The sequence below is a fragment of the Canis lupus genome, chromosome 21, assembly GCF_048164855.1.
Source record: "Canis lupus baileyi chromosome 21, mCanLup2.hap1, whole genome shotgun sequence".
Lineage (NCBI taxonomy): Eukaryota > Metazoa > Chordata > Mammalia > Carnivora > Canidae > Canis > Canis lupus.
In genome coordinates this window covers 9,472,528-9,499,086 of record NC_132858.1, presented here as the reverse complement: position 1 = coordinate 9,499,086, position 26,559 = coordinate 9,472,528, and the positions used below count along the sequence as shown (strand labels likewise).

Below are 26,559 nucleotides of genomic sequence, written 5' to 3'. Positions count from 1 at the left end.
TTTTTTTTTATTGTGGTAAAATATACATAACATAAAATATAGCATCTTAACCATTTTTGTGCGCAGCTCAGGGGCACTAAGCATATTCACATGTAGTACAGCCGTCTCCACCTTCTGTCTCTGGGACTTTGTCCTCTTGTGAAACTGAAACTCTGTCCCCACAAAACACTAACTCTCCCTCCACCGCCCCATCCCCTGGCTCCCACCATCCTACTGTCTGTCTCTATGAAGCTGACTCCTCTTGGGACCTCATCTGAGGAGAGTCCTACAGGATTTCCTGACTTTGTTCTTCATTTTAAAGGGTTTATTCAATGATCTAGAATGCTAAGTTGGTAGTAATTTCCCTTGAGCACTTTACAGATGCCACCTGGCTTCTATCCTTTCTGTTGAGAAGCCAGTCATCAGGATAATGTGCTGTTGTTCCCATTCCCTCCTTCACTGCTTCTGTGACATTCCCTGTGCCTTTGGTGGAGGCAGTGTTACTCTGATAAGCCTAGGGATCCAAAGAGCTGCTTGCATCTGCAGCCTGATGTCTTCCATCATTTTTGGAAAAGTCTCAGCCGCCGAGTCTCCATTTTGTCTCCTTTCCTACTGGGATTCCACATGTGTAGGAATCATATCTCCCACATCTTGCATTTTTTCCATATGTTTAATTCTATTTTGTCCCCATACCCCCACCTGGCAGTTCCCTTCCAGTTCACACATACTCCTTTCCTGCACATCTCCTCTGCTATCAGATTCATCTGTTGCATTCTTAATTTCCATTATTGTCTTTTCTGTTCTAAAATTTCCGTTTTATTTTTAATACAGATTTTATTTCTCAGGTGAAATTCTCCATCTATCTTCTTGAACCAATTAATCATGGTTATTTTAAAGTCTTTATCTAAAAGCTCTGAAGCAAACCACAGCCATCTGTTTGCTCATGAGTCTGTGGGTCAGCATTTTGGGCTGCTCATCTGGGTGGTCTCCCTTGGGCTCATCCATGCAACAGCTTGGCAGGACCGGGTGGTCTCAGCCAACCGCACGTGTCTGGAGCTACCCAGCTGTTGGCCCGGGTGTCACAGCTCTCCTCCTCATTGCTCTTCCAGCAGCCTCACTCAGACACATGCATGTGGCAGCAGCATTCTGACAGGATGACAGTGGGAGCTGTGAGGGTTCTTGAGACCATAGTTCAGACACATGGTCCACTTCCACCATGGTGGGAACAGACCCATAACTTTTTACATTCTTCGCAGAACAAAATTCACTCACCCTTCCAAGGACACCAAAAAGTCTCATCCAATTAATGACAGCATCATGCTCTAGGTCCAACATATTAGGATCTGCCATTTTCTTCCAGCCTCTGTCCAATCCCTGGTCCCCAAACAAGCTCCATGTGTTTGTGTTTGAAGATCTTGATATGAAAGGACCCCATTTTGGGAGTCCTAATTTCTTTACCTGTAATCTATTGCTGCCTAGTAAACCACACCTAAATTTAGTGGCTTAAGACCACAATTCGTTTTCTTATGATTCTGTGGGTCAGCAGTTTGGTGTCAGGTCAATGGGGAGGTTGTTTTGCTGGCATTGTGTATGTGTGTACGTGCAGATGCAGTCATCTGGAGACCTCCTGAGGCTGAATTGTCAGAGACGGTCTTACTACATGTCTATTGCTTGATTCTGGCTCTTGACTGGGGCACCTCTGTTCTCCTCTGTGCAGCTTCTCCAGCCAGCCAGCTCAGGCTGGCTCATGGGGCCACATTCCAAGAGCACATCACATATATACAGTGTGACTTCCAAGCATTCTTTTTATCAGAGCAAGTGTCAAGGTCAACCCAAATTCAAGTAGTGGGAAAACCAATTCTATCTCTTGATGGAGGAACTACAAGCATTTGGACCACTGAACTTGCCACATCTCGAGATCTGTTTCTGTGGTCTATTTTTTCCCTTGGATTTCAGTCTTTTCAATGTAAAAATACATAAAGGGCCCAAGATATTATCTCCCTATAGATAATTTGGTTTTCTCCCATGTGTAAGAGGTGCAGGCAGAGCACTCTGTTCCTGGCAGAGGTGTGGTCACATGCAGTCTTGGTGGCCAAAGCCCCACCACTTCCATGTGGGGGAATTTCCTTCTGTATTTCCTTCTAGACTTTTTTTCTATGCGCATCATCAGTCATGCTTCCTTTGTTGATGTTTCTAGACAGATCTTTGTTTCTAGAAGGATCTAGATTTCTAGAAGGCACTTGAGAGGAGAGATGACATAATCTCCTGATCAAGTGATGTAGCTAGTAACTGTCTCTGCCTAATTTGTCCTATGACCCCTACATTTTCCAAGTGTATGCCTGTGTATGGGACATAGAATGTTCCAGCTGAAAGGGACCTTGGGCACCCTCTGTTTGCACTCCCTCCCCATTATACTGGTAAGGAGCCAGAAGGCCGGAAGGTAGAAAGAAGTTTCTGTGGCTCTGCTGTGAGTTAAGGGAACTGTGAACCCAGGACACTGACTCCCGTACCATTTCCAAGCAGCAGGCAAGGCAAGGATCCCCCTGGGACCATCCGCTAATTAAAAGTCTCTTGCCTCTGGTCTGCTCTCCTCCCCAACCAATGTGGAGCCTTGAAGTCCTCCAATCCATGGGGCTCAACATTCTCTATTTCTGGAAGGGCCCAGCCCACATGCAGTGGGAGGCACTTGGGAAATTGCCAAGCTTTGGAAAATGCTGGGCACAGGATGACCATTACAGGGGAGCCACTCACGCCTCTTCTCCATTCTCCCTCACAGGCTGCGGGAGCACCACCGGGCCACCATCAAGGTCATTCGGCGCATGCAGTACTTTGTAGCCAAGAAGAAATTCCAGGTGAGTCCTACTAAGCGCTTCTGCCCTTGGCCCAGCCCCAGGAGCCCCTGTCCCACCCATGGCAAAGACTGCAGGCCACCCTTCACCCCACCCTGCTACACCCTAGGCCTGACCCTCATCAAATATCCTGCAACAGCTTCATTTTCCCTCTTACAAGACAGCCCCTGGAAGGACCCTGCCCTGAGGTCCAGCCTCGCGCCAGGTACACACAGAGCCTCAGGGTCTCACCCTTCTTTTCCCCTACTTGACTGGCAGATGACTCAGGAGTGGCAGAGAGGGTGCCAAGCCTGCCCCTCATCACCCGGGCAGGAAGTGGGGTCCCCTAGACCCCGGAGCCCTGTCCCACACAGTCGGTGCTCTTGGCCCTATTCACCCCCTGCCCCCAATGGGAGTCACGAGAACAGAAGAGAAACTTGGCCCTGCCTGTGCCCTGGGGGCCGACTCACCTTTACAGGGAGAGGGTGAGTCTGGGGCCTGAGGGTTTCCCTGCCCCATCAGCTCACCCTCTGGGTCCGGGTCCAGGTCTTCTGCAGCTGCCCCTGGTATCCCCTGGAGCCTAAGGCCCCCATAGAAAACCAGTTGGTGGCAGGCTCAGCTCCCCTGCTGTGGGAACAGCCCTGGGTCTGAGAAGGTCCCTGGCTCCACCCTCAGTCTAAGAACATGTAGACTTCAGAAATGGGGACCCTCAGGGGTGCCCATTCTCTTTCCAGAAGGCCTGATCACCAGTGCCTTTAAAAAGTGAGTGCCCAATGGGCTGGGGACTGGGGCCCCAGGGAGCAATGGTAACGTCCAGGTCCCCAAGCAGGGAAGGTTGGGGCTGACCTGCTCCCTTCCCCCAGCTGGTCCCAGCGAGGCTGTGGCAAGAAACGGGGCCCCTCTGTCTGCTCCAGGCTGTGTCTCCTGTGCCATCCCTTCAGCAGAGACCACACCACTTGGGCCATAGAGCCCCACTGGGAGTGGACTTCTGGACGCAGACTCCCACCCCAGGCAGCCCTGGGTCAGTTCTTTCCCATCTGTAATGGGAACAAGAGCCCAAGAGATGGTGTGAGACCACATCCTTGCATAGCTCACAGGGCCCTCACCCATGGCAGCCCGTGGGCAGCATCTGCCCCAGAGCTGACCACCATTGGTCCGAGCCCCAACAGCACCCCTCAGTGAAGCACTCCCTGGCCACTGTGTGTACCCCCCATGGCTCAGCAGCTGGCTGCTGTTTGGGATGGCTGCACACACAGTCCCTTGGTGACCTTCTGCTGCCTATCTGTCTGATACCCCGGGCAGGGAGGCCATTCACCACCGAACCAGGGCAGGTCGTGCAAAGGGTCCCACCATGGCCTGGGCCTCCTCGTTGCCCAAATAGACGAGTCATGGTAAGTGCCAGTCTTGGCTACACCAGGAAGTCTGCGTGGCAATGTCCTGGGCAAGACTGATGGCCCCAGAGCTCTCGAGTGTCTGATCTGTGGCCTTCCTCCCTAGGGGCCCTGGCTGCCCTGATGGTGGGACAGCTTGGGAGGGCACTAGAGAGGAGGGCCTGGCCTCCTCACAGCACCAGCACAATCCTGGTGGGGAAGGGGCTATGGAACCCCCTCTGGGGGTCTGCTCCGAGCAGCACCAGGGAGGCCCTGGGAAAGGCCAGGGTGTATTGGTGAGCAGCTTAGCAGTGACAGCAAAAACCCCAGACATCAACCTGGTGGAGCAGAGGGGTCAGTGGGGCATCTTCTAGGATAAGGCTGACCTCCAGCCTGAGAAGCCAGGCCACTGAGCCTCCAGGGCAGGGCCCTGCAAAGCAGCCTGTACCCACCACTTGGGGTGCAGTGAGGACATGGGGGGGCTGTGCCAGGGTGGACAGTGGGCTTGCTGGGTTTAGGGGCACCCAGCACAGAAGGCAGAAACATGAGGCTTCTGGCAGGCTCGGCTCAGGGGTTATGTGGGCAGCTTCCAGTTCAGGACAGAGCTCATCCTTGGTAGAAGGGCACCCACCGTGGCTGGAACTGACTTGGGGAACACCCTGTCCCTGAAATGCAGGCAAGAAAACTGCCTGCTGGCCTCAGCAGGGGCCCCATCCTTCCTTCCAGGCCGGGATTTGCCTTTTCTGCCACAGGACACAGGCCAGGGTCCTGCCAGGGTCCCCAGAAGCAGGCTGGACAACCCTATCTCTCCTGCTTTCTGCCCCACCCTTATGCCTGGGATAGGGGGCCCTGGAGGAAAGCATGTGGGGCCCTTTGAATGCAGATGCTCCTGAGGGCCTCTCAGTTTGCTCTGGTGGGAGACAGAGGCTCTTGAGCAATGTGGGGTGGGGCGGGGGGCTCAGCCTCAGCAGCTGGCCCTCGTTGCCAGAGGCAGCACGGAGGCCCACGGGATGGGGAGGAGGGACCCACGGTGGAGCGCCTGGCAGTGAGGAGCTCTGTGAGGCTCCAGAGCAGCCTCCACCCCAGGCCCAGCTGTCCGGGATGCCTTCCCTTCCCCCACAACAGCCTGTCTGTCTGTCTGCCTGCACCCCACCCCCGCCCCCGGCCTCAGGGGCTGCAGACGTGGCGGGTGGCCCCCCGCCTGCCCCTCTGCCTGGCCGATAAGTGCCCGGCGGGCCGCCCCTGTGTCTGGCCAGAGGAGCCAGAGGCTCTTAGCCCTCCGGGTTTGCCTTGAACTCCCCTGTCCACCGTCGGTCAGTCTGGACAACCCCGCATTATCTCGGCTCATCTCAGGCTCCTGCTGCTGCCGCCAGAGGAAATGAGCTCTGGGGAGAAAGCTGAGATGGTTCCTCCAGCGGGGCCCAGGCAGCCCCTGCAGAGGCCTCCGGGAGTGCGGACCAGACCCCGGGGGGCTCAGCAGCACCAAGATAAGTCTCAGGGCGCCTGGGGCCCCGCCGGTCCCTGGGTCCTGGGGGCCAGCCAGGCATTGCTGGCCCTTCTGCAGTCCGTGCTCTACGCAAGGGGAGGCAGGGCTCCCCAGCTGCATCCCGGAGCCGTGCCCAGCTTGCCAGCCCCGTCCTGCAGACACACTTGCTGAGGCACACTCTCGTCTTCCCCCTTTCACACACACACTTTCTCCTGCCTTCCCAGAGGCATGTGTGTGCGCACACACAATCTCCCAGCACACTCAGGTGCCCACATTCACCTGCATTGAGTGGCCATGCTCTCCAGCCTGCCCAGGAGCCCAGCCCAAGGGCATGTCTCCCGCAGACCAGGCCTAGGCCACCTAGAGCTCTGAAGGCAGCCAGCCCCCTGCCGACCCCCAGCCTCTCTGGCCTGCCTGCAAGTGCCTCATGCCCCACAAAGCCTTGGGCCCACAGGGGGCTGACTGTCATGACCCATAGCCACCTTCAGTGTGTGCACTAAGGAAGAGCTCAGACTCTTCCAGAAAGGAGTGTAGGGCTCAGTGTCCCCTGCCATCTTCCAGAAGGGAGGGCGGGGCTCAGTATCCCCCATCTTCCAGGAAGGAGGGCGGGGTTCAGCCTCCCCCATCTTCCAGAAGGAAAAAGTAAAATCTGAGGACATTATCACTAGCCCATACCTGTTGTTATGACTATCGTCCATCTGAGGATGCAGGGAGCCGAGGGTCTACCTAGAGTCCTATCCCATGCCCGACCCTGGGATCTCATGACAGGCCTGGCACATAGCCCACAAGACCATGCAGATGGTTCTACTGCCCAGCATGGGCCCCAAGGGTGGCACATCCTTCTGTCAGGGGTACAGCTGTGGTTTGGGGAAGATCAGGTCAATCCCAGCCCCGCCACCACCCCACCAATCTCAGGATCCTGATTCAGGGCCCAGAGAGGGGCTGCACACTGCCTGTGAGGCCCGAGGGCCCCTCCTGGTAGGAACCCCCCAGATCTCTGAGGCCTAGCCCCTGGGAGGGAGGAGGCCCCCGCCTGAGAATTCCTAGAGTCCAGAATAATAACGGGGCATTGCCCATGTTGATTGCAGAGTCCCTGGGCTTGTCAGAAGCACACTCAGGTGCCCTTGGGTACCCCATTTTACTGGGAAAGCAGGGCTGGGCCATGGTCAGACTAGGGTAGCCCCAGTCTTGGGGGAAGGGGACACCTCAAGGAGAGGTTGGCCTCTGGTGGGCAGGAGAGACACATTCCTGGGGGCCCCCGGGATTGAGATGCAGCTCTGACACTCTCGCCTCCACCCCAGGCGGGCCCACTGCACCCAGATGTCTGGCTGGCCTCCCAGGCCTTCGCCCTCCTCAGCTAGAGGCAGTCACCCCAGGCTCATTGCTCATGTGGACTCCTGGGTGCTAATGAGGACCACTCTGGGTGCCCCTGACCTGGCGTCCCCGCAGCCCCTTGAGTCAAGGGGCTCTATGTTCCCACACAGCTCTGGCTGGCCTGTGTGTGTGAAGGGCCTCCTGGGCCATCAAACCCCCACTCAGCTGGCCTGCTGCTACCTGGGGGAGACCCTCGGCCCACGGGCTCCTGGGAACAGGGCCATAAATGTGGCTTGAGGTTTTGCTGACATCATAAGAAGCCTTATTCTCTCTGTTGTGGTTTCTGGTGATTTCACCTGAGCCCCACATGCATTGATGGGCTCAGAGCTGGCGCCAAGCCTCGGTGCCGTGGGGTCAGCGGCTCCGCCCTGTGTGGCCCCAGGCCTGCTGTGGGAGTGTCCCCTCTGCCCTGGCAGCCTCAGAGCTGCAGCAGGCAGCCTGTCCCAGAGCAGGCGCAGCAGGCTGGGGGTCCCCTGGGGCCACCTCTGCCTGTCTCTCCCCAACCCCGAGAATAGTGGGTGTGCCTGCCAGAGAGGGTGTCAGGGCTCAGCGCGGGGCCAGGAAGACAGTGGCTGCGCAGAGTGCTGCCCCTCCTGGCCCGTCAACTGGACTAGTTCTTTCCAATAATAGGAGCTGGTAACCTGCAAAGGGCAAACAGGCAGGCCGTGCGGTGAGTGGGCAGGAAGCTAAGACCCAGAGAGGCCAAGCCGCCAGCCCAGGGCCACCCAGCCCCAGTGACTGAGAATGGAGTGGCCGAGCACCAGGGGAGAGTGGGCCACCGTGTGCGCCCTGGGCCAGAACAGCCCCATTGCACCATAGGGGTAACCTCCTTAAATTCCCAAGAGGCCCCCCCAGGCAGGCAGCATCACCGTCCACATTTAGCGCTGGGCCAAGGGGGCTCAGAGTGGGGGCTGACTGTCTTTGTGGCCTACAGCAAGCGCGGAAGCCCTACGATGTGCGGGACGTCATTGAGCAGTACTCCCAGGGCCACCTCAACCTCATGGTGCGCATCAAAGAGCTGCAGAGAAGGTGGGCTCGGGTGCTGGGAGTGACCTGGGGGGACGGGCAGGGGGGAGTTGCTGCGTGGGGCTCCCTCCCCCTGGGGCTGCACCAGCTCCACAACCCACCCAACCCTCTGCGCCTGCCTTCGACTGCACCGCGTCCAAGGGGGCCCAGGCCCTGCCCAGGACTCACCCACTTCCTGGGAACACCCTGCCGGGCACGGAGCCCCACCCCACGGGTCTGTGTGCCTGCGCTCTCCCCGTCCCAGACCTGCAGCCAGGAACTCCAACCAGTGGGAGCTGCCGTGTTTCAGCTTCTGGCTTAGAGCCTGGAGCTCATTCTCATGGAGGCAGCGTGGTCCCTGGGGCCGGCACAGGCTCACACCGGCTGCACCTCTCTGCTGGGCTAGCCTGGGAACCTAAGTCCCTGTGTCCCAGGATAGGGCTGGGACCCTGTGCCCATCCTGACCACACCCAGAGGCTCAGGCTGGTGGCTGCCCCCCGCCGTGGCTAACCCACCATAGGGACGTGAAGCCCTTGGCTCAGCAACCTGGCCTCACCCTGGAAGGACCAGCTCACAGGACGGTCTCCATGAGCACGGCTGAGATGCCCGGTCTGGGCCAATTACAAAGCAAGGACAGGACATGGGGCAGTCCTGAGGCCCTGTCCTGGCCAGGGAGGACATCTAAGGAACTTCCCAACCACTGCCCCTCGTCTCTGAGCCCCCCCACTCTCCCCCCATCCATAGTACAGACCTCTGGGGCATGGGAGGTAGTGGTGGGTGTCTCCAGAAGGGGTGGGTGGCTTGTCACCCTGCCAGGCACCTTGCTTGTCCACCCACCAACAGGCTGGGTGTACGTGTGGCGTCCAGGTCAAGCGTGAGCTGGTCTCCATCTGTCTTCTTCCCTCCCTCCCAGGCTGGACCAGTCCATCGGGAAGCCCTCCCTCTTCATCTCCGTCTCAGGTGGGTTTCTGCATCAAGCCACCCTGCCCGCACCAGACCCTTTGCGTACCCCTCTACCTGCACCTGCCTCTCCCTGTCAGAAGGGGCCACAGGGCCTTGGAAGGGCAGGATAGGCCACACACACCAGAGGGGAGCAGGTGGCCTCCACCCTGAGCCGAGCGCCTTGGAACGTGCTTTACAGTTAGTGCAAGAATCCGCATGGATCCCCTTAAACGGTCAGCCTCTCTAGGCCATCAAAGATCGGGGTGTGGACCCCAGCATCCCATGAGGGGGGGAGACGTGGGGAAGTTTTGCAAGGTGAGTCGCCAACCCAGAGGGACCAGAGGGACCATCAGCCGCAGGAGGGTGGGCATCATTGTCCAGCTCTGACTCCTTATGTCCCCCGGACCAGGCTCCATCCAGGGAGAACAGGGCCAGGCCCATTCCTGGGGTCACCCTGGCCCAAGTTGTGGTGAGAGCCGTGGCTCACCCAGGGTGGGACAACAGGGCAGCTGAGTGAGGCCAGCGTGGGGGTGGAGGTGGAGGGAGTGCAGAACGTGCAGGCCCACGGCAGCAAAACCCCACGGTTGTTCCAGACGACTGCAATAAAGCAAATATTGCGATAAAGCCGAGTCTGAAGAATCTTAGGGCTTCCCAACGCAGATAGAAGGGATGGTTATGCAGTGCCATAGTCCAGTGTGTGCAACAGCATTGTGTGTGAAAAGCCAGTGTGCAGACCTTCACTGGAGAGGACCTTGGGGCTCGTAAGTGCTGACCATCACCTGAGCCGTCGGCAAGTCTTGTCTCTGACGGCGGATCACCACAGCGCGGGTAGGAATTCAGACACAGCGGAAACAGGGCGAGAATTACTCACATGGGACATGGAGACAGGAAGTAAGCAAATGATGTTGGGACCCGGTTGCCCACAGACCCGCCCAGTGCAGTGTCGCCACAAACCCTCCACCTGAAAATCCACGCCATACCTGCACAGCAGGAAGCAGGCAGCGTCTGTGCTGGGTTTATGCAGCGCAGTGGGCACCATGTCCGTGGCCCCTGCAGGGTCATCTTCCGCTCCTGCACCAGGCTCTCAGAGGCCACAACCAGGAGGGGCAGTGGCGGGCCACGGGGCACCCGGTCCAGCCCAGGCCCCGCCTCCCAGAGCTCCCACTGTGGAGGAGCTCACAGGTGCAGGCCTGTGACCCTCGGCTGCCCCACCCTCATCACCCTCCCCCAAAGCCCCCCCCCAACACACATCCCTGATCCTGGTCCTCTGCCCCACAGAGAAGAGCAAGGACCGTGGGAGCAACACGATTGGGGCACGCCTGAACCGAGTAGAAGACAAGGTAGGCGAGGGTCCCAGGCCACGCTGGCTCTGCCGCTCACCATCCTCAGGGTCAGGGTGATCCCCATGGCACGGGGGTCCCCCACCCCCCTGGAGCCGGGTGGTGGTGCCTGGAACCTGGTTTGTAGGCCTCTGGCAATGGGTGTCTTTCCCGATGAGCAGTGCCCAGTACCCCCAGGGCCCCCTGGGAGAGGCTGAGGCTGCCCAGTGCGCCGTGGGGTGGGAAAAGCCATCTACACTGCTGTCGCTGTGTACACTCGCGGAGGTCAGAGGTGCTGACGGTGGTACCAGGGGACGTCGGGGCGTGTCGGTGGGGAGGAGGGCCTGCAGTCTCAAGGACCCGCCTCCATAGGGGTGCTGGGTGGGGAGCGGTGCCGCCCAAGGCCCTGCGGGTGTCCGGGGGGACGTGGGACCTATGGGTCCTCTCCTGCCGCCAAGCCTGCACTCCCTCTGTTCCTGTCACAGGCCCCTTGGCCTGCGCAGCCTCTGCCACCAGGATGCCCCATGCACCCCGTGGGCTTGTAGGTCTTTCAGCATGGGAGCCTCTTCCCGGGGTGTCCTGGGGGGTGAAGGAGCCCTTCTTAGGCTCAAGCCCACCCTGTGAAGTCTCTGTGGTTTGGAGCAGCCGTTATCTTGCCCGACAGCTCGTCCGTCTACACGGGCTTTATCTCAAAGTAGCCCGGAGGCTAAAAATAGAGGGATTTCGGTTGGGCAGGGTCTGTGTCTGCCGCTCGGTTTCCCTGGTAACGCCGGGCTCTGGCCCACTTCATCTCCGCTGTAGCTGGGCAGGAGGGGCAGGGGTGCAGCTCCCACCTCACCCCACCCCACCCCAGGGCCCGGCCTGCCACATCATCTCTTCCCCACCTGCACCATCTGCCCTGGCCTAGGTGGCCATGGGACCGTGACACAGGATGGGACCAGGCAGAGAGAGGGAGGGCCACTGTCTAGGTGCCCACAGGGGCCCTCACTTCGGGCCTGGCTGGCTGAGACTGTGACATTGATGTGTGGCCCTGCCAGACGGACAACCGGGTGCTCTGGTCAGCACAGGCCCAGGAGGCTGGTACCTGTCTGCTCTCAGGCCAACGGCCCAGTGGGAAATGTCCCTGTCCAACAGGATGAGACCAGGAGAAGTCAGTCACATCCCCAGGCAGCAGATATCAGAGGCCTCGGGACCCTGGGCTTGGCCACTCCAGTGAACGAGGTGTATCCTCATCAGGTGCTCCTCTTGGTACCTGGGGCCAGGGGCTGGGGGCAGCCCGTGGCCACACCCAGTGCAGCAGTCCAGGCACCCTGTGTGTGTGGGAGGGGAGGCTTCTAGACATCAAAGGAAGGAGAGGTAGCGCGGGGAACAGACCCAGGCCCCTCACCCCGTCCTGGAGCCCTGGCCGAGGCAGCGTGGCCCCCACTCCTGATGGGAATCATGGCAGCCTGGGAGCACGTGATCCTTCCTGCCCCCAGCGGCCCTGGGAGTGGGCCCTGCTTCTGGGTGTGCTCACCTCTCCTCAACCCCCTGCCTTGCTGGTCTAGGGTTTTCTTACAGCTCTGTGCCCTGCTTCTCAGGGGGGGGCCACCCTTTAAGCTCAGACTAGAGCCTGGTGTCCTCTGAGGGTGATGCGGGTAGGGGACAGGGTCTCCTGGAACAGTGCCCCCTCCTCGGCTGGAGCAGCAGACATCCAGCAGCCTGCAGGATCTGACCACCTGGATGCCCTGGTTGGCCATGGTCAGCAGGGTGGGCTGAGGCAGGTCCCGCACCGGCCTTGGGGATATATATAGAACTAGTGCCCTCATTTCTGTGGATCCGAATGACAAAGGGAAGTATTTCCCAGAGCCCCTGATCCCTGGGGCAAGGTTTGGGGACACAGTCCCCCAGTGGCCCCAGCACTCAGGAGAGGGGCTGTCGCTGGGCAGTGAGGACTCTGGGACAGCTACACACATGGTCACTGGGGAGACTGGTTCTGTGCTGACTCTGTCCCATACTGCTGTGAGGAGCCGGTTCGGTCCGAGAGCCGAGCCCACCTGCCTGGAGTCTCTGAGGGGACGAGCCAGCTGACACTCCATGCCAGGTCGAGGTCCCCACCCGCCCCCTTGGCCTCCAGGGCCTCCTCCGCTGCTGGCCCATGCCCCCTCGACGGCAGACCCTGGGAAAGGGCCTCGCCAGGTCCAGAGGGCACAGTGGCACTTCCCGGGCCCCACATTATCACAGTTATCACCGGGGCCATCGGGACCATAAACAACCCCCGAGCAATCCTGCTGACTGTGGGAAGTCAGAGGCAGGAAATCCAGCAGCCACCGGCCCTCAGAGGCCCAGCAGGCCTGCAGCAATGCCAGGGAGTCAGAGACCCCACTGGGCAGGCCTTGAGCGGGAGAGGAACCTGGCCCTCACGCCGAGAGGTGTGGCCATCTGTGCTGCTGCTCCCATCCCAGGAGGGCTCACTCAGCTGCAGGACACGGGCTTGGAGAGGAGCTGGGTGGGGGGCATGTGGGCTGCACAGCTGCTGGCCCCCATTCTTGGGACCAGATCAGTTCTGAGGATCAGGGCCTGAGATGTCCACTTGCGGGGAACTGCCAGGGAAAGCTAGTTCAGCTTGTCCAGGGGTGCCTCAGTTTCCCTGCAAGGAGCCCTTGCCTCTGGGCCTCACGACTTGCCAGCCAGGGGCCACAAGGGGGAAGAGGGTCCCATGTACTTCCTGCCCACCAGAGCCCTCGTCACAGCTCCGGCAGGCCAGAGTGCTCCCCCCACAGTGCACAGCCCCCCACCTGCCTGTCCCTGGGGTACCTTGCACCTGGCCTGGCCTGGCCGTTGAGGCCTGCCTCACTCCCAGGATGGGAAGAGCAAAGTAACGTTCCCATCCCACGGCCTGTGTCCCCACAGGCATCACCCCCAGACAGTTGGGAACCTGCCCCCCATGACTCAGACCCGCTCCCCACTGGCCTCCCTTTAGCAGGGAAAGAGAAAGGCATGAGCTGCTCCTTGCATGCTTCTGTTTAAAAATCACCAGAGCCGCCATGTGCTGTTTCGTGTTGTCTTTATTCTGGAAAGGAGGGACTTTTATTTCCCCAAAGAAATCCTTCCTTACTGTTGAGGAAACTGAGCCCTAGAGAACTTGAGCAGTTGCCCAAGGTCACGTAGCTGGTTAGGGGGTTAAGGGAAGAGGACGCGGCAGATGGGTGGGGGAGCTGAAGTAGAGAGACAGAGGGACCCAGACAGTGCTTCGTGAACACAAAAACGTAAGGGGTCGGTTGGAAAGGAAGCAGGTACGGCGTGGAGGGCCCAGCTGGGGCCTGGGGGGTCCAGGGCCCTGGAACAGATTCAACAGAGGGGCCTGGCCTGAGAACACGAGCCCCCCTGCCTGGCCCCCAGCCCCCAGCCCTGCGAGGGCTGCTCGGAGGCAGGCGTCCCCTCAGCTCTCTGGGGATGCCACAGAGAAGACTGCCCCAACCTTCCTCCCCCATGTGTATTCTTAGCTCGGTCCTCAGGACCTGCTGCAGTGTTTATGTTGAGCCCTGTTTATTTTGCAAGCTCAGCTCATACTGCTTTTGCTGATATGAGGAGCGCAGTGGGCTGGAGGATTTCTTTCTTCTCTGTTTTTGCCGGAAATGTTCATGGCTTAGAGCCGGACACAGGGAAGGACTGGGTTTGCAGGCCCCAGTTCAGAGGGCGTGGGTGGGAAGCCCCCCCCCACCCCACCACCACCTGACATGCCTTTTGCAGCCTCCTGTCCTAGAATCCTGGCCAGCACACCTTTCTCCTGGAGTCCGATGCCCCCAGCCCGGGAGCCCCCCCAAAGCACACCTGCCCCAGACCCCTCTGCTGACCACATGCTTGCCCTCCCCTTGGACCAGACAAGGCCAGTTACCCAGGGCTTGGCATCTGCCCCAGATGCTGCTCCTCCTTCTCGGTCCTCATCCCAGAGGGACTCCTCCATACCCCCAGCTGCCAGCGGGCCTGAGACCCTGTCATCCCAACAACCCTCTCCCTACCCCGCTCACCCCTAAGAGCCACCTCAATGCTGCTCACCTGGCTCTCTGGCCCCACAGCCTCCCTGCAGGATCTAGACAGTGGTCATCTCCCTTGTTGATGATTGTCCAGCCATCCGTGTGGCCTGTGGCCCTGCCCCCAGCCCTTCACATCGTGCGTTGTTAGACACATCTGAAATCTGCCTGCTAATATTTCCTTCAGGATTTTTGCGTTGACATTTGCATGTAAGATACATCCATGACCCCATTTTCCTTCATCATACTGTCCCCATCAGGATTTGGTGTCAAATGTATGTGAGCCTCACCGAATGAGTTAGTTGAGAAGCGTTCTCTCTCTTTCCGTATTCTAAAAGATTTTATATGGGATTAGGATCACCTCCCCCCGCCTTGAATGTTTGGTGAAATTTAAAGGTGAAGCCACCTAGGTCTGGCGCTTTCTTTGTGGGAAGACTTCACACTCTGAGTCAAAGCCATGGCGGTTATGGGAATGGGGGTTTTCTATCTCTTCTTGTGTCAGTTTTGTTCAGTCGTACATTCTAGAGATCTGTACATTTCCTCTCAGTTTTCCAGTTCACTGGCATTATCATTTTAATGTCCATATCATCAGTAGCTAAGCGCCTTGTTTTATTGTCAATATTGTTTATTTGTGCCTTCTCATTTTTCCCCATGGGTCAAGCTTGCCAGCTATCTGCCAGTTTTATTAATATTTTCAACAAACTTTTGACTTTATCGATCCTTGCTATTATAAGTTTTGATTTTGTTTCATTGAGTTCTCTTTGTTTTCTTCCTTCTATTTACTTGGCCTTGATATATTGCTCTTTCTTAGGTTCAGTAATTACTAATTTTCAGACTTTCTAGATTTCTAAGGTGTGATTTTAAGGCTATACATTGTCCTCTACCACTTAAAGTGCATTCCCCAGTTTTGATAGGTAGAATTTAAATCTAATGTCCATTTACTTATATATCTTTCTAATCTCCATGATGACCTCTTCTCTGTCCCAGAAGCTATTTATAGCATGACTTTTGTTGTTGTTAGAATTGTGAGAACTTTCTAATTGCTCACTTGTTAGAGAAAGTGATTGTGTGACACCAGTCCTTTGAAATACTACAAAACATGTTTTATGGCACAATAAGTGGTCCATTTTTGTAAATGGACCTTCTATGCCTGAATACCATATGTATTCTAATGCTGTCAGCTGCAGGGTTATATTTATGTCCATTAGGATGAGCTGGCTAATTGTTTTTTCTTGAAATCTGTATTCTGATTGGAATATTGTTATCTACTTGATCCGTCATTACTGAGAAACACATCAAAATTCCAACTACTGTGGAGGATGTGTCTAGTTTTTCTTATATTTCTGTCAATTTTTGCTTTATATGTTTTTAGGTCTTATGATTAGATGCATATATTAAACTTTTTATATAGTCACTGCTGGATTCAATGTCTTATAATTACACAGTATCCTCTTTATATCAAGCAGTGTTTTGTTTGCCCTTAAAGTCTATTATCATTGCTATCCAGACTTAAATTTCTGTGAACATCTTTTGTTTTAAAGCTTTATTGAGGTATAATTTGCATGTCCTAAAGTTCATGCAATGTACATGTATGACAGATTTTAGCAAATTTCTAATTCGATGAGCAACTATCATCAAAACTAAGTTTTAGAACATTTTTCAATATCCCCCAAATTCTCTTAATTCCATTTGCAATCATTGCCAGTTTCCACCCCCAGCCACAGTCAAATACTGTTCTGCTTTCTGTCTTTGTATCCTTAAATTGTGGTGTTTTTTTTTGGGGGGGGGGTGTTTTGTTTTGTTTTGTTTTACAGAGGGAGGGAAAGAGAGAGGACCGGGAGAGGGAGGAGAGAGAGAATCTTAAGCAGACTCCATGCCCACCGTGGAGTCTGACATGGGGCTCAATCTCACAACCCTGAGTTCATGACCTGAGCTAAAATCAAGGGTTGGACGCTTAGCTGCCTGAGCCACCCAGGTGCACTCCTCAAATTTCTGTAAGACTAGAAATTTGCCTTTTGTAAAGGTTTCATATAAATGGAGCAATCCAACATGTGGTGTTCTGAGTTTTGGGTGGTTTTTTTTTTTTAACATAATGTAATGTTCTTGAGGTTCATCTTTATTGTGCCATGTTTTTCTTTCCTTTCTAATGCTGACTAGTATTCTGTTGTATGGATAGACCACATTTTGTTTACACAGTCGCCAATTGATGGACATTTGGATATTTTGCATTTTGGGGTTATAGAGAATGCTGCTGTAAACTTTTACCCACTAGCCTTTGTATGGACATACATTGTCACTTCTCTTGGGTAGGCTCCTAAGAGTGGAATTGATGGATTCTATGGTAAGTTTCTTTCCAATTTTCTAAAAAAAACTTATGACCTGTCTTCCAAAGGGCTCTGTACCAATGTGATTTCCCGCCAGTCATGTACAAAGTTCCACCTTCTCTGTATCCTTGCAGATACATGGTAAGGTTGGTCTTTCTTATTTTAGCCAATCTAGTGAGTATATGACTGTGTCTCATTATAGGTTTGATTTACATTTCACTAATCACCAGTGATGTGGAGCAGCCTTCCACATGCCTATTCAGCATTCGCAGTCATGTGTAGTGACGTGTGCATTCAACTCTTCCCTGTGTTCTGGCTAAGTCGTTTGTTCTGTTACTGGCTAAGTCATTTGTTCTGTTACTGGCTAAGTCGTTTGTTCTGGCTAAGTCCTAAGAGTGGTTTCTATGTTCCAGACACAAGTCCTCTATCAGATAAACAACTTACAAATATTTTCTCCCCTTCTGTGGCTGTCTTTTCATTATCTTCATCATTTCTTTTAAAACAAAAGTTTGACATTTTAATGAAGTCCAATGTATGTTTTCTTTCATAGTTCATGCTTTCGACATTCTACTGAAGGCCATGAATGTTTTCTTCTGTTTAATTCCGGAAGTTTTATGGATTTAACTATTACACTTTGCCCTGTAATTCATCTTCAGTTAATTTTGGGGTATGGTATGAGATAAGTCTAAATTAATCTCCTTTATTTTTTTATTTTTTGTTTATAGATATGCAAGGGTCTCAGCACCTTTTGTTGCAAAGACTATTTTCCCCATTGAATTGTCACAGCACCTGTGTCAGAAATCAACTGAACAAAAATATGTGGGTTTATTTCTGGATTCTCGAGTCTGTTCTCTTTGTCTATATACCTGTCTACAAATCCACATCACACTTTCTTGATTATTGTAGCTCTATAATATGTTTTGAAATCAGGTAGCATGGGATCCCTGGGTGGCGCAGCGGTTTGGCACCTGCCTTTGGCCCAGGGCGCGATCCTGGAGACCCGGGATCGAATCCCACGTCGGGCTCCTGGTGCATGGAGCCTGCTTTTCCCTCTGCCTATGTCTCTGCCTCTCTCTCTCTCTCTCTGTGACTATCATAAATAAATAAAAATTAAAAAAAAAAAAGAAAGAAATCAGGTAGCATAAGTCTTCCAAGTGTTTTCTTCTTTCTCAAATTGTTTTGCTCATTCTAAGTCCTATGAATTTTTCTATGAATTTTATAATCATCTTGTCAGTTTCTATCAAAAGAGAGAAAGAAAGAAAGCCAGCCAGCCTGCTGGGATTTTGATAGGGATTGTGTTGAACCTATGAATCTGTTTGGGAAAAACTGATCTCAACAATAGAGAGTCTCCTAATTCATGAACACAGCATATCCTTCCATTCATTTTATCTTTAGTTTCTTCCAGTGATGTCATTTTTGGCATATAATTCTTACACATCTTTTGTTAAATTTACTGCTAAATATTTTATGACTTTTGGTGCTACTGTTAATAGAACTGTTTCCTTCATTTCATTTTTGAATTGTTTATTGCTAGTATATAAAAATACTATTAATTTTTTATGTAAAACTTGTAAAATGTGACTTTGCTATTATTAATTTTAGTAAATATTATTATTGTTGTTGATTCCTTAGGATTTTCCATGTATAGAATCATGCCATGTGTAAATAAAGACAGTTTCACATCCTTTCAATCTGGATGCCTTTAATTTCTCTTTTTGCCTATTTTTCACTGGCTTGAACTTCCAGTAAAATGTTGACTAGAAGGAGCCAGATAATATCTAACTGAGAAAAGCACTCAGTTGTTCACCACTAGTTATGATATTAGCTGTAGGTTTTCCACAGATGCTCTTTATCAGGTTAAGGATTTTTTTTTTCCTTCTATTCTTAGTATGTTCAGAGTTCTTATCTTGAATGGATCTTGGATTTTCTCAAATGCCCATTCTGCATCTTTTGAGATGGTCACATGGGTCTTATCCCTTATGCTATTATTATGGTATGATAACCAATTTGGAGATAAGAAACTAACTTAGTATTTCCCACTTGGTCATGGTTTATAATCTCTTTTATATGTTGCCATATTTACTTAGCTAATATTTTGTTAAGAATGCATCTGTATTCATAAAGGATATTGATCTATAGTTTTCTTGTGATTTTTTTTTTCTGATTTTGATGTCAAGTTTTAAAAAATCTTTTCTTTTTAATCCTATATTCACATTTTGGATATCTTTTAGGAACACTTAATGGCTGAGGGTTTTTTAATCATCTAACACATTTATACTTAAAGTAATTTCTAATATATTTGATTTCTAGCAATGTATTTTGTGTTTTCCATTTGTACTAAATTTGTTAAGGTTTATTTTGCTCCTTGTGTTGGGTTGATGGTTGTTTCTCATTTGCTTTTTCTTCTACTGTTTTTAAAATTATGTATTCTATTGTCATTCTTGTAGATGTTAACCTAGAACATTTTAAATAGATATATGGCAGAGTTAATTGTTACTTTTACCCACATCTATAATATAATAAGGACATTATAATACTTTTGATTAGAACACTTCAGTCACTCTCCTGCTGATTTATAGTCTTCGTTGTATATTTTAGTTCAATCATGTTTATTTTTTAACCCAGTGAGTCATAAATAGTAGTATTTGATACAATCAATATGTGTTTAAATTTACCCACCTATTTGCCTCTTTTGTCACTCATCATTTATTTTTCATCTCAGAACTTACATCTGGGATCACTTTCTTCCAGCTGAAGTATTTGTTAGAATTTCCTTAGTTGAAAATCAAAATCTCTCAGATTTTATTTTTCAAATTACTTATTTTGCTGTTGTTTTTTAAAAAATATTTCCACTGGGAATAAAATTCTAGGTCCTAGATTACCAAAATGGTTTTCTCTCAGCACATTGAAAATATTATCTGACTGTTCTTGGGTTTATACTGTCAGTCCTCAGAACAAAGGTGAAGAGGAGCTCTTGCTCCCTGGAAGGTGGTGTATCTCTTCTCTCTGGCTGTTTTAAAGATCTCTCCTGTAGTTCTAGTCTCCTGTATTTTTACCAAAGGGTCTTCATGAAGTTTCTTTTGTTTGTTCTGCTTGGAATTTGGTGAGTCCTTAATCTACCGTTTGGTGTCTGGCATCAGTTCTAGGTTACTCTCAGTCATTAGCTCTTCAGATTTTGCCTTAGCTCATTATCTCCTTCTGGAATTTTCATTAGGTATGTGGCAGACCATCTCACTCCCCGCCATGTTTTTGAATCTCTCTCATTCTAAAATCACATTGTTTCTCTATACTGTATTCTGGATCATGTCTTCTGATCTGCCTTCCAGTTCACTAATTATTTCTTCACCTGTGTCTAATCTGTAAAACCTGTCCAATGAATTTTCAATTTCAATTATTTTTCTATTTATGGAAATCCTATTTGGCTCTTGTTCACAACTGATAGATCATTTTTATAGTATCTTCCTTTTCATTTGTATATTTAAACTTAAAAAATCTTGAAGTGTATTGAATGTGGCTATTTTATGTTTAATTTCTATTAATTTTGTTATCTAAACTCATTGTGAGTCTGCCTCTCTGGTCTTTGTTTTTTCCTTCCTGATTTTCATTCATGGTGTTTCATTCCCTTTGAGGGCTTTCTTCTTTAAAATCTGAAGTGTATATATCTTAAAATTTATCTGTGGTTATTTTTAAGGCCCAGTGGAGTTCAGGGTCTTGGGGAAGATCTATGGTTCCCTCTTCCTTTGCTATACATGTGGGAGCATTACCACTCAGGACTTTAAATCCCAGGCTCAAAGTTTTCTAGACCACCCAGGAAGCGTACATTTGTGCTTCCAAGCTGAGTGTGGATGTGATTTCTCAGAGCAAATATTGTTCCACTCCCCTTAGCAGCAGGGGATTCTCTTTAGTCTTTTTGAGAAGTGGGCTATTTCTCATTGACCCTCACACTGAACGTGGAGTCCTTTGAAGGTCCCAGCTTTATGTAGGGCTGCGCTGCAAGACTCCCACCTGGGGCAGGCCTGGGCTTGGATACCATCCATCACCTGTGAAACTCATGTTTGCTCAGCTCATCAGATGCCTTCAGGGCACCTTGTACGTCTGTGGGATCCACTTTCACTGCACTTTCAGCCTCTGACCTCCCCTACTTCCTGGTGAACTCATTAATGCCAGTGAGTCTCTTTCTCCAACATGTGATCAGACAAGCTCTCATCCTAACATAGCGGATAGAATCAGGATTTTGAAGGTGGGATTTTCCTGGAAAGCCTGGGTCTTGTGGCTGTGGTGTCCCAGCTCCCTAGACTGGTTCCTGACTCTGCTACGTTCTATTTCCTCATGACACTGGGAGCTACTGGACAGTAGTGACAGGTCTGGTTTATGCTGGTCCCTGGGGTCTCAGTCATAAGTGGGTCTCATGCTGGAACTCCAGAGGGTTGGGTTGGGCTGCCAGCCCTCGGCAGGCTAGACCAAGGACAAACTCCTACACTCTCTCTACCCCCCAGAAAGGGAGGAATCCCTCCCACTAACTTGTACTGAGGCCCACTGGCCTAATTCAGTTAGGGGCCAGCAAACTGGGACCTCTGGGCCAAATCTCAACCCTGACCTATTTTTACACTAATAATAATAACAATAATAATACAATTTCTTAAATAGAAAACAGAGCTTGAATGTGATCCACAACACCTATAATATTCATTGGCCTCTTATAGAAAAGTTTGCTGACCCAGAGTCTAGGCCTGGGTTGTCCAATAGAAATCTCATGGGAGCCACACATATAACTTAACATTTTCTAATAGCCACATTTAAAAAGATATAAAGAAATAGATTAAGTTCATTATAATAATATATTTTATTTAACCCAATAGATTGAAAATATTATCACTTCAGTATATAATCCATACAAAAGAATTGTCGGGATTATCGACATTGTTTCTTCAAAAGCCGGGTGTGCGTGTTACGTTTACAGTACACCTCAGTTTGGATGGTACATTTTCATAAGAACTCCTCAGTCTGCACTTAGAGGTAAAATTTACAGTTAAAAACAAGGCTCTCTTACCCAAGTAATTCTAAACATAGTTAAAGTTTTCCAATTACTGAATCGGGGATCTATATTTATACAGATATATTTATATAGATATATTTTTTTATATATTTTTATATATATAAATATAAAAATTATATATATATATATTTATATAGATAGTTTATATATATTTAAACTTGAATCTGCTTAACTTAAATTAAAATTCCTTTCCTGGGTTTCACAAGCCACATTTCAAGTTCTCCATGGCCAAATGGGGCTGGTGGCTGCTTACTGGACAACCCGCTCTCATGCGGACCCCCCTACCACCATCCAACCTAGGCAGGACCCGGGGAAGTGCCCCGTGAACACTGACATGTCGAGAGGGTGCCTGACGCAGGCAGATGAGCAGCAGTGGGCAGGGAAGCAGCATCTCCTACGCCCTGATGTCCCCAGCAGGGACATGTCCTTGCAGGCTCCTCGGTGCACGCTGGACAGAATCCTCCCTGGATTCCCTCCCTCGAGCCCCCAGAGCCCATGACCCAGGCCTCCCTGCCCACCGTCTGCCTGGGACTCTGGTCCTTGCACCACGCCTGGTCTCCCACCGGCCGGGCTGCCTCCACTTCTGCTCTCAGGAGGCTGCGAGGCCGCATTTGCAGGCTCCCCACAGAGCACCCCACCACCGTGGGCTCCGTCATGCCCTGGCCGCCCACTCAGGCGGGTAGCATCAGGAAGCTGGGTGAGGTGTGGGGCTCCCACGACAGCGCTGCCCTCTGCACCCCTGTTCAGAGCCCCCCCTTCCTGTGCCCCTCCCCGGCCTGCTCTCCTCGCTGGTGAGCCGCTCTGGAGTGACGGGGCCGTAAATAGGCGAAGGCGTGGGCTCCAGCTGATCAAAGGGCCCCCTTCAGAAGCCTTCATTAGCTGCTATTCTGGGAACTGGTTATTTTAAGGTTAGTGTATTTTTTCTTTCCTGAGGAGCCGTCTTAGTGGATGGCGAGGTCCTGAGGTGCTGGCTCTCCAGTCAAACCACACAAGCCCTGTTTTGTCTAGGGTTTCAAAGATAAACCCATAATGAAAGCGTCAGTTGACGCTGAGCGCCACCGCCCCCCTTCCTGGGCAGAGGGGGGCGGGCCTGCCAGGGAGTCCCCGGACCCCAGGAGCCCAGGAGACCTGGGGCCGCCGCTCTCCTGGAGGGAGCCTGAGGTCAGGGCCGCCCGGGCCCGCCGCCTGGGGCCTCGGGGACGCCGAGCCCAGCGTTCTCACGGCCGGGGCCGCCCCCGCAGGCCGTGCCCGGAGCTGGGCTCTGGAGGCTTCTCCCCATAGAAGGCCCAGCTTCGGCCAGCCGTCTTCGAGGGGAGATGCCCGCCCTCCCCGGTGGCCAGGGGGACCCACACTAATGTCAAAATTGAAGAGGGTGGTGATGCCCTGTGCTGGCATGCATGTGGGGACACTGTCACTCGTGTCCCTCGCTGGGGGGGATGCGGATCCGGCACAACAGAGCTCTGGAAAGGAGTCTGGCAATGTCTGTTAATGTCAGAAAAATACGTGCCCTTGCGTCTAACACGGGCCGGTGGAGTGCCTGGGGTGGGGATTCACCGAGGATGACACTCGTCACACCGCAGCTTGTAAGAGCGAGAGTTGGGGTCACGGGGACTTGGGAAGGCCCCCCAGTGGCAGGAGGGACACTGTCACGAGCTGCTGAGGAAGAGGACTGAGAACCAGGCTAAGCCCCGAGGCCTGAGGTGGAGCCAGGAGGGCAGGGCTGGCCTCCAGGGTGCGAGGACTGCCAGGCAGCGGACGGCCTGTGCATTTCTGAGAAGTTCTGAGATGTTCGGTGATGTTCGGTTCCTATCCGTTGAGAGGCCCCTTACAATCCATGTGTGCATTCTCAGGTGTTTCAGGGGAGACCAGGCAGCCACCCTTCCCTGTCCAGCCCCCTGCTCTGGTGCTTGGTCCTCTGCCCGCGAAGGCTGCCCTCCCACCAGGACCGTCCCCAGGGCCACCATCCCCTGGGCTCCAGCCCAGAGCATCCCCTCTGCAAGGCTCCAAGTTCACTCTAGGGCTCGGGATCCGTCTGAGCCTCTTCCCCCTCAGTCGACGCAAGGAAGAGTGGTGCAGTCCATGGGGCACATCCAGGCCCCCTCCAGGCCTGACAGTCCCCCTGGAAGGGATGCACGCCTGGCTTCGGCTCCACCCTGTTGGTGAGAACGAGCAGCATGGCCCTTCCCAGAGGAGTTTGGGGAACGGAGTCCCAGCAGGGTGGCTCTTTTCCGGCCACGTGGTGAGAGGAGCAAGGACCTTTGGAGGCATCCGTGGGTCAGGACATCTGTCTGGCCATCCACGTGCATCCAGAGGTGATGGCAGACTTACCTGTGACTCAGGCCTGCCTGCCTGAGCGTGGGATGGCCTCCACAGCTAGCCTGCTCCTGCCCACGCACACCTGCCACTGAGTGCACCAGCAACATGGCCAGTGGCTCAGCCCTCTGCCCCTGGCAGGGCCCTAAAACAGCCCAGCACCCAAGAGACCTACATGCTGGGCTTGACTCTGTGGGTCAAGTCCTCTCAGGTTAGAGGGCACCCAGGAAGAGAAGCCTGGGAGGCACAGCCATATCTGGCCGTCTGGCCTTCCAGCCCGGCTGGCTTCCATGTCAGCAGTAGGCATGCTTGCACAAAGGGACAAGAAGGGGCGATGGGAGGGGACATGGTCAGCCGCGGCCTGCCATCTGAGCCATCTCCCAGCCCTGCCATCTGAGCAACTCCTCCTGTCACCCTCATCCCCATGCTCCAGGTGACAGGACCAGAGCAGGAGTCCCTGCGTAAGGCTGAGCCACATCTGTGGGGAGCTGCTTCACTGAGGTCAGAGAAGTGGGTGGGCCCTCGTGACTGGGAGTATCAGAGTGGCCCCGCGGCAGGCAGCCCCGGTCACATCCGTGGGTCTGAGTTTCTGCTGGAGGTGGTATTTCAGAGACTCAGTCTCCCCCTCGTTGAAGTGAAAGCGTGGACCAGGTGGCCTTTGAAGAAGCTGCAGGCATTCTAGACCCTTCCATCCATCAGGCGTGAGACCCTCAGGCCTCTGTGGTGTCTAGGGGATTTGTCCGCCAAGAGGCCATGGTTGTAGGACGGAGGTCAGAGCTGGCCTGGAGCTGCAACCTGGACCTCCTATCAGGGCTGATGCCCAGGGCAGCATGCTGGCCAGAGCGCAGTCCTGGGCCTCTCCAGATGCGAAGGCAAAAGGCAGGAAGGCTGACCTCATGGTCAGTCCATTACTGACCACCTGTCCACTCCCCCCTGGTCAGCAGGAGCAGATGCCCCTTGGCTTCCCAGGAGGGAATGTGAATGCTGGCATCTGAAGTCTGTTTCTGGCCTAGAAGGCCCCCCAGGGGCCCGAGAGTCTCACCCTGTTTGGGATGGAAAGGTCTGCAGCTCCCTCAGTGCCACATTCTGGCATGGGGCCTAGAGTTGGGGGTTTTCCATGACAAGCAGTGATCCTGAGGGTGGCACCCCAACCCGGCAGCAGGTCCCCATCTCTGGAACCCGGAGCCACTGTGCCTGCGCCTCCCCATGGGGAGATACCCAGTGCCCCCAGGGCTCACGGCCCCCGGAGCCTCTGTGTCTCCTCCATCCAAGGCAAGGAGGTGGGCAGGAGAGAAGTACACTAGTTCAGGGCCACTCAGGCGGGCCTGGTCTTCTGTGGCCTCCGCCCACACCCCCGATGCCCGAGAGGCCCAGAGCCTGCCCAGACAGCTGCCAACGGCTAGGCCCACTAGGTGCCTCCCTCCAGGGCACCTAATTTATGGGCCCAGAGCCTCGTCCCTCCTGCAGCCCTGCCTCAGTGAAACAGAGCCAAGATTTGAGCCTGGGCGCCTGGCTCCCGTGCCCATGTGTTCTCCAGTTGCACACGTTTGGCTTCTAGTTGATGATCTAGGCCTCCCACTGATACGTGGGAAGGCCCCAGGGACCTTCCCATCCCCCTCCCCATTTTACAGAGCACAAAATCTGGCCCTCCCTTGGCACTTACACAGCCAGCAGCTGGGTTCAAGCCCTGCCCCCTTGGCTCACCGGCCATGAGAACTGGTGAGTCACAGGGCCTCAGTGAGCCCATGAGTCAGTCAGTGGAGAGGGTGATTTTAGTGCTACTGGGCCAAGTGCTGCAGAGCATTCCTGAGTTGACCCACATCCAGGCCCGAGGAACCTCACGTGCAAAGGCCCTGTGGCACGGGGAAGTACAGCAAATTCAGAGATCTGGGTGTCTGATTGTAAAGCTCAGAACAAGTGGGCACGAGAATGGACTGGCCATTGGGCAGGGAGCAGCCTCAGGAGCCAGCCAGGGCGTTTAAGCTCTGCTCTAACCCCACTCGCCGTGGGGCCAGGAACAAGCTTTCTGGGCCTGAGCCTCAGTTTCCCCGGTTGCACCATGGCCCCCTGCTCTCTGTGGCTTCAGCCGACCCCAAGAATTGTTCTCCCCCCCACACCTCCCTCCCTCTTTCCTGGGCGTTTCCCTTCGGCCTGCCCAGTGACGATACCCCCGCCCCCGACAGCTCGGCCTCTCCTGAATGACTCTATTTATAGGCCACAAAGATTGGCCAGAAAGGAAATGTACATTTTTTGAAAAATGTAGCTCAAGTCCACGCGAACTTCTGTGGGTCCACGGAGGCAGGCGGGGGCCAGGGCCTGGTGGCGGCAGAGGCCCACGTGCGGGCGAGCAGGCGGCGCATGGCGGCCGGGGCCCCTCCGTGGGTGTGTGATCCACGGCATCAGCTGGGAGGGTCCGGGAGGGTCGGGGTGGGCAGGCCGTCTGCGGGGGCCCGGGCGTGAGGGCGGCCGGAGCCTTGTCTCTGAGGCGAACCCTCCCAGCCGCCTTGGCCGACCTCAGAAAAACATGTATTTTGATCAAAATGGGCCCTT

The 26,559-nt window shown here is 53.4% G+C and overlaps 1 protein-coding gene across 3 annotated transcripts in view; it reads left to right on the top strand.

Annotated features, from left to right (window-relative positions):
• Positions 1–26,559, top strand: part of KCNQ1 (potassium voltage-gated channel subfamily Q member 1) — a 323,097-nt gene that overhangs the window by 241,520 nt on the left and 55,018 nt on the right. For all 3 annotated transcript variants that reach the window (XM_072790382.1, XM_072790381.1, XM_072790383.1), the window contains 4 exons: positions 2,756–2,831; positions 7,972–8,066; positions 8,956–9,002; positions 10,263–10,324. In XM_072790382.1, coding sequence (XP_072646483.1) covers positions 2,756–2,831; positions 7,972–8,066; positions 8,956–9,002; positions 10,263–10,324 — 280 coding nt within the window. The remainder of the gene's footprint in view (positions 1–2,755; positions 2,832–7,971; positions 8,067–8,955; positions 9,003–10,262; positions 10,325–26,559) is intronic.